Raw genomic sequence first — 6,504 nt, 5'->3', positions numbered from 1 at the left:
ATGAAGGGATTAGTGTCCTTATGAACCCAGGAAGAGAAACCAGAGGTGGTTTCTCCTCTCCCTGCCAGGTGAGGAGACAGGGAGAAGGCAGCTGTCTCTAGGCCAGAAAATGCCCCCACCAGGAACTGAATCTGCCAGAACCTTGATCTTGGACTTCTCTGACTCCACAACTGTGAGAAATGTGTGTTGTTTAAGCCACTCTATCTATGGTATTTTGTTAGAGAAGCCTGAGCTAAGACATAGTCCTTCTGGACTATGTGGTTGATGTCTTTGTCAGTTTTCTTCAAATATACCTACATAATGCTTTGTAGCTTTGTTGTTAGGGAAAAAGATGATGCCTCTAGGAATGTCCCAATATGAGTTTCCAAAGTTTGTTCTTAGAACCAGGAAGCAAGAAGGAAAATAGGTCATAGTCACGCTCCTTTGTATCAGTTTTGACTAAACTGTTCTAGAGCCAGACGCTCCCCTTCTTACCATCACTCCTCCTCCCAGGGGATTCTTCTCTAATCTCTATGAGAAAAAGGTCAGTCTGGCTATCCTTCTATCAACACCTCTGTATATTTTAGCCAATGAGAATTCTTCTGTCAGTAGTAGTTGAACCAGTAGCAAATGCTGAATGGTCATTCTCTCCCAATGATGGAAAAAATAACCTAGTATTTGTTCAGCTTTAAATTTCATCTGTGCCTCCAAGTGTTAAGTAAAAACACCTAGATGAAAACACAAATTTTAACAGTGGGGATACTTTTTACTATTTTGTATTGTATACTTTTAATCCAATCTTCTATAAGAGGTATATGTTACATTAGAAAAATTCATTACAAAATAAAACTCCAAAAAGTTTCCTACAATAAATCATTAATAACAATGACATGAATTTAATGTTACCCAGGGTACAAATGATTCACATAAGATTATTAAACACTAAAATCCAACCTTGAATCTCTCTCTCCTGTCAGTAGCAGAGCAGTGCATTACAATTTGGGGGAAAGTCCAAGGTGTTTGGTGAAGAAGGTTAGAATTTTCTTCCACGCATCTACCTGGGCCTTAGAATGAGCCCTGGGCTCCCCACCCCACATCACGGGTTTGTCCAATAATTTGTGCAAAGAAGCTGGGCACATGGGAAAATAAGGGGGCTCAATGTAGTGCCCGGTCCCAGGATAAGAGATGATCTGGGGTTTTTCCTTTCCATGGGCCTGTAACCGTTCAGAGGCTATCTGGGCACAAAACTCACTCCTCCAGTTATGGTCATCCTGACCAACAATGAAGAGGATGGGCCCCTGGGCCTTCTCTATTGGAATCATGCAGGGGTTCTCACATCCCCCTACAATATCATTCCTTACATCCACAATGTCTACGAGGCCAGAGAAAGCTACCTTCACTCGCCTCAGGTCATGGCCCAGTGGTGGAATGCAGTTCTCTTTGTAGTACATAGCTTTGTTTCCATTGAATCCAGATCCATTGATGGTCACTGTGGCTGATACATTCTTCAAAAATGAGGCCATGGAGAGACAAATATCAGCCCCTAAAGAAATGCCCAGAAGGCCAATGCCTGGGCCTTTTATCTGCAAGAAAAGAAGAGACAAAAGTCAAAAACCTACTCCAGAGAAAAACATTTTTCTAAATGCAACTAGAGATGCTGCTAGCTTTGACTTGTGAACTGCTCACAAGACATTCAACCTCAGCTGACAGATTCTTTCCTTGTAAAGATTATCTTCCTGGACACGTGGCAAACAAATCTTAAAAACTCACCTCACTGGTAAATTTGGGAACTGGTTGCAAACTTCCAGAGAGTCATGCACTAGAGAATGCTGAGCCATGGAGCCTGTTGAGTTCAGAGCCTCACTCAGGTGGAATTATAGCATCAATGTTCTTGGGTATCTAACTTGTGAAAGGAAAGTCTGTCCCAAGAAGTGAATCATTATCAGACCACATCTAAATATATACTGAAAAATGCTTAGCTTTATAGAAACAAAGTAAGACTTCAGAGTCCAATTAAGTAGTTCTTAGCTTCTGAAATGGGTGGACAAGTTTTGATCAAGCCTGAGAACATATTCTGCTACAGAAATATAAAGATTAAAAAGCATGCAAAGCTAAAAAAATTAGAAACTCCACTTGAAGAAATTTTAATATTACTACATAATTCCCTGAAATAAAATCTCACATGAATTTTACAATGAAGTTGGCAATTTTAACCCATCTGACAGAGAAAGTATACCTAAAGGTACCTAAAACCAAGGAAGTCTTCAAAAGAAATGTCTGTGAAAGAAGAGTAGAGCAGCATCAGTGCACTTGGCGTAGGTGAGTGCAAAGTGACACCCTCTCTGCAGGTTCTAGAGAGAATGATAAAGGACATTAGGAGAACCTGGGCGTGTTGAAGCATGTAGCACAGGGCTTCTTCAAAGTAGTCCAGGTCTATGGTATCGAATTTCTTGGGGAGATCTTCAAAGCTATAATAAGCTACAGCCAATGTGGCAAAGCCATGGCCAGCCAGAAGGCTGGCCCGATATTCCAACAGGCCTCCTCCAATACCGTAGATGTCAATGATCCCTGGGAAAGGTCCAGATCCTAAAGAAGGCAATATTATAAAGAGAATGTATTATATAATTTATTAAAGAATTTTATTTCCTTTTAGAAATCTTTCTAAAGTATTTAGTGGGTGCCTGTGAATCAGAGGAAAGAAAAGAGCTCTCTGAGTCATTATTGAACAAGGGATACAAATTCCAAATTATTTCCAAGGTATACTTGGAGAATCTTTAGTTGTGAAGGAGTCTAATACTATATCATGGAAGGAGGATTTTAGACAGTTGATTTGCAGTGTTCTTTTATAGGATTGGGCACAGAATTGAGAATCAAAATGAAGCTTTCAAAAGCAAATCAAAATCCTTGGTGATACCTTTGGTTCAGATGTCTGCTTAGAGGGAAAAAAAAGAGAGATCCTGTGAGGCTTTAGGTGAGGAAGGCCGTGAAGTCTGAAAAGTGATCTGTGGTAGAGAGGAGCATGAAAAAGTAGGTAAGGGGCCCAGTGTACGCAGGACACTCGAGAAGAGTGACGAGGCACTAGATTCCTCTGCTGTCATCATATTGTGTAAGGCCATCATACTGTGTCGCAATGGCACCCCACTCTAGTACTCTTGCCTGGAAAATCCCATGGATGGAGGAGCCTGGTAGGCTGCAGTCCATGGGGTCGCTAAGAGTCGGACACGACTGAGCGACTTCACTTTCACTTTTCACTTTCATGCATTGGAGAAGGAAATGGCAACCCACTCCAGTGTTCTTGCCTGGAGAATCCCAGGGACGCGGAAGCCTGGTGGGCTGCCATCTCTGGGGTCGCACAGAGTCAGACACGACTGAAGCGACTTAGCAGCATCATACTGTGTCAGAGCTGAAGTTATTCATAGCAAAGTGAACCTACAGACCCCATCCAGTCCTTTTTTTTTTTTTAATATTCATAACAACAGTATCCACCTCTTTGGGATACAGAGGTTAAATGAGATAATGCAAGCAAACCGCGTAACAGAGTGCAGAACAAATCAAAAGCCTCCATTGTGGCTGTGAGGTCACTGATTTAGTCAACATCCTCTTCTCTGACTCTGATCCCAAGCCACCCTTCCCGGGAAGCGGTATCACAAACCGAGACGGCCTAGAGAACACGATCGCCAGGCCCCAGCACCCCGGGCTCACCTGGCGGCAGGAAGAGCGTGGCGCGCACCCGGCCCGCGCGCACCGGCTCGCGCCGCACCCCGGGCGCCAGGAAGTCGCGCTCGTGCACCGCCCGGCCCAGGAGCCGCTGGGTTTCGGGCTCGTGACCGTCGAGCACCTCCAGCTCCACGGCGAAGGGCGTCTGTACATCCCGCTTCAGAAATCGCCAAAAAGGCTTCTCGGGCTCCAGAGCCCAAAAGAGCCCCATGGGCTCGAGCCCTGCGAAGCTCCCGCCCAGCGCGAGCGCGCGCTCCAGGTCCAGCAGGCCGGTGGCGTCGGCGCAGTAGCGCGCGTGGGCCCTGAAGAGCGCGCCCTTCTCGTCGCGCAGGGACGCGCGCAGCGTGACCGGCTGCCCCGGCGCCAGGCCGCGCACAGTGATGCGCACGGGCTCGTCCCAGCGGCAGCGGCCCGCGGGCTCCAGAGTCACTGTCGCCACCATCCCGGGCCCACAGCCGCAGTCTGGACCCTGAGCGTGAAAGCGCGGGCGGCTACTGGAGTTTTCGCCTCAGGCCGGGTGGAGGGCGCTCGGACGTCCGAGGGTGTCAGGCGTCGCCTGGAGCCGAGAGAGATCTGTAGCTGAGCCGCCTCTGGAGGCGTCCCTTTAGGTCTCGGACCCCTGCTCGTTGGAGGTTAAAGCACCGGGTCTTTCTTCTGGCCCAGGGTGGGGCGCACAGGGATTTTCTGCTGTCTATAATGTGGAGCGGAACCCGCCCCGCCCACGCCTCTTTTCTGCCTCAAACATCCCTCGCTAGTTGGGAGTGAAGCGTGTTGGATATGGATTCGTGGTGAAACCGGAGCTGAATGCCTTTAGGCAGAATTCCGAGAATTCTAGCCTCTCCCAACTTTTTTTTCTGAAACTTTAAATGAGTTATAGACAAATACGCACACACACACAAGTTCAGTCGCTCAGTTGTGTCCGACTCTTCGCGACTCCATGAATCGCAGCACGCCAGGCCTCCCTGTCCATCACCAACTCCCGGAGTTCACTCAGACTCAACGTCCATCTAGTCGGTGATGCTATCCGGCCATCTCATCCTCTGTCGTCCCCTTCTCCTGCCCCCAATCCCTCCCAGCATGAGTCTTTTCCAATGAGTCAGCTCTTCACATGAGGTGGCCAAAGTACTCTGGAGTTTCAGCTTTAGCATCATTCCTTCCAAAGAAATCCCAGGGCTGATCTTCAGAATGGACTAGTTGGATCTCCTTGCAGTCCAAGGGACTCTCAAGAGTCTTCTCCAACACCACACACAACACACACAAAACCCTGCCCTAAGTGTGTATTTCGTAACCCGAACGTACTTGGGCATCCGAGCTCCAGGGTCTAGAAACATCATTGCCAGCACCCCAGTAGCACGTTCCCTTGCCCAATGTACTCTATCCTGAGTCCAACAAAACGGGTTCAGTTCAGTTCAGTCGCTCAGTCGTGTCCGACTTTTTGCGACCCCATGGACTGCACCACGCCAGTCCTCCCTGTCCATCACTGACTCCCGGAGTTTACCCAAACTCATGTCCATTGAGTCGATGATGCCATCCAGTCATCTCATCCTCTGTCGTCCCCTTCTCCTCCTCCCCTCAATCCCTCCCAGCATCAGGGTCTTTTCCAGTGAATCAACTCTTCGCATGAGGTGGCCAAAGTATTGGAGTTTCAGCTTTAGCATCAGTCCTTCCAATGAACAAAACAGGTTAGCTTTTCCCAACTCTGTATTTTACGGTGATGAATCCTCCAATGTGCCGTTTTTATTGTCTACTTTGGCTCAACATTACACTTGTGAGCTTCATTGCTGTTTTTTAGTGTAGTTGTAGATTGTTCTTTATCTCTGCCAAATAGTATTTTATTCTGTGGTCATTAAAGTATTGGTCGAATATTACTGACTATAGGCTTTTGTTAGTTCCCAGTTTGGGACTCCTAGGTATAGTGCTCTGAATATTCAAGACTATATCTTTTGACTGACATATATGTGCCTTTCAGTGAAGTGAATACCTGGGAGTGGAATTGCTGTATCATAGAGAATGAGACTTCCCTCGTGGCTCAGATGGTAAAGCGTCTGTCTACAATGCGGGAGACCTGGGTTCGATCCCTGGGTCTGGAAGATCCGCTGGACAAGGAAATGGCAATCCACTCCAGTACTATTGCCTGGAAAATCCCATGGACAGAGGAACCTGGTAGGCTACAGTCCATGGGGCCGCAAAGAGTCGGACACGACTGAGCGACTTCACTTCACTTAGAGAATGAGAATGTTCAGCCTTTGTAGATACTAAATGTCAGCCTTTTGAATGTGATCCTAGAAGCAATGTAGGTATAATGTTTAAGGATACCCAGCATTTTGCATATAGTATAGTAATAGCTACTCTTTAGCGATGTCCCATCTATTATACATACACAATTTAACAAGTCCATAAAACACTGGGAATAATTTTCAAATATTGGAAAGGAGAAACGTGAGGCTTGGCAAATGTAAAACTGCTAAGGATTAGCCTCTAATAACTGTCAGAGCCTTGACCAGCTCCAATGTGGAACTCAACAGTGAGCCGCAGCATTGCAGTGAAATGTAATTAAAGTTCTAGCTCTGGCTCCATCACTGACTAGTTCTGTAGGCTCAAATAAGTTTATATCTTTTGAGGTTTAAGAGTTCTTGTGTGTAGCATGATGGAAGTCTGCTATAAGGGGATCCAAGGTGACAGTGTGTGTGAAACTCTTAGAAGACTAGGAAGCAAAATTCATGCTTCATTTTGTAATAGAGATTGAGCCTATGTGTGTGTGTGTGTGTGTTTTTCTCATGGTCTCCAGATATTTGCTATAGGTTTGCA

The 6,504-nt window shown here is 46.4% G+C and overlaps 1 protein-coding gene across 1 annotated transcript; it reads right to left on the bottom strand.

Annotated features, from left to right (window-relative positions):
- Positions 1 to 852: 852 nt before the first annotated feature.
- On the bottom strand, positions 853 to 4,959 carry LOC512541 (acyl-CoA thioesterase 4-like). Its single transcript, XM_002691000.7, has 3 exons — positions 3,682 to 4,959; positions 2,363 to 2,565; positions 853 to 1,562 (listed from the first exon to the last, which is right to left on the bottom strand). The coding sequence occupies exons 1-3, from the start codon at positions 4,136 to 4,138 to the stop codon at positions 972 to 974; spliced, it is 1,251 nt and encodes a 416-aa protein (XP_002691046.1). The 5' UTR covers positions 4,139 to 4,959; the 3' UTR covers positions 853 to 971.
- Between the last annotated feature and the right edge of the window lie 1,545 nt (positions 4,960 to 6,504).

Source organism: Bos taurus, chromosome 10 (assembly GCF_002263795.3).
Source record: "Bos taurus isolate L1 Dominette 01449 registration number 42190680 breed Hereford chromosome 10, ARS-UCD2.0, whole genome shotgun sequence".
Classification (NCBI taxonomy): Eukaryota; Metazoa; Chordata; class Mammalia; order Artiodactyla; family Bovidae; genus Bos; species Bos taurus.
Note: the sequence above shows the minus strand (reverse complement) of the source record. Positions and strands in the feature narration are given on the sequence as shown.

Bases quoted from the DNA above. Each gene is read 5' to 3' on its own strand.
- LOC512541 (XM_002691000.7), bottom strand. From the start codon at position 4,138: ATGGTGGCGACAGTGACTCTGGAGCCCGCGGGCCGCTGCCGCTGGGAC. The intron at 2,566-3,681 runs GTGAGCCCGGGG...TGCCTTCTTTAG, and splicing joins CACGCTCTTCCTGCCGCCAG to GATCTGGACCTTTCCCAGGG. The intron at 1,563-2,362 runs GTTCTCCTAATG...CTTTTCTTGCAG, and splicing joins ACATGCTTCAACACGCCCAG to ATAAAAGGCCCAGGCATTGG.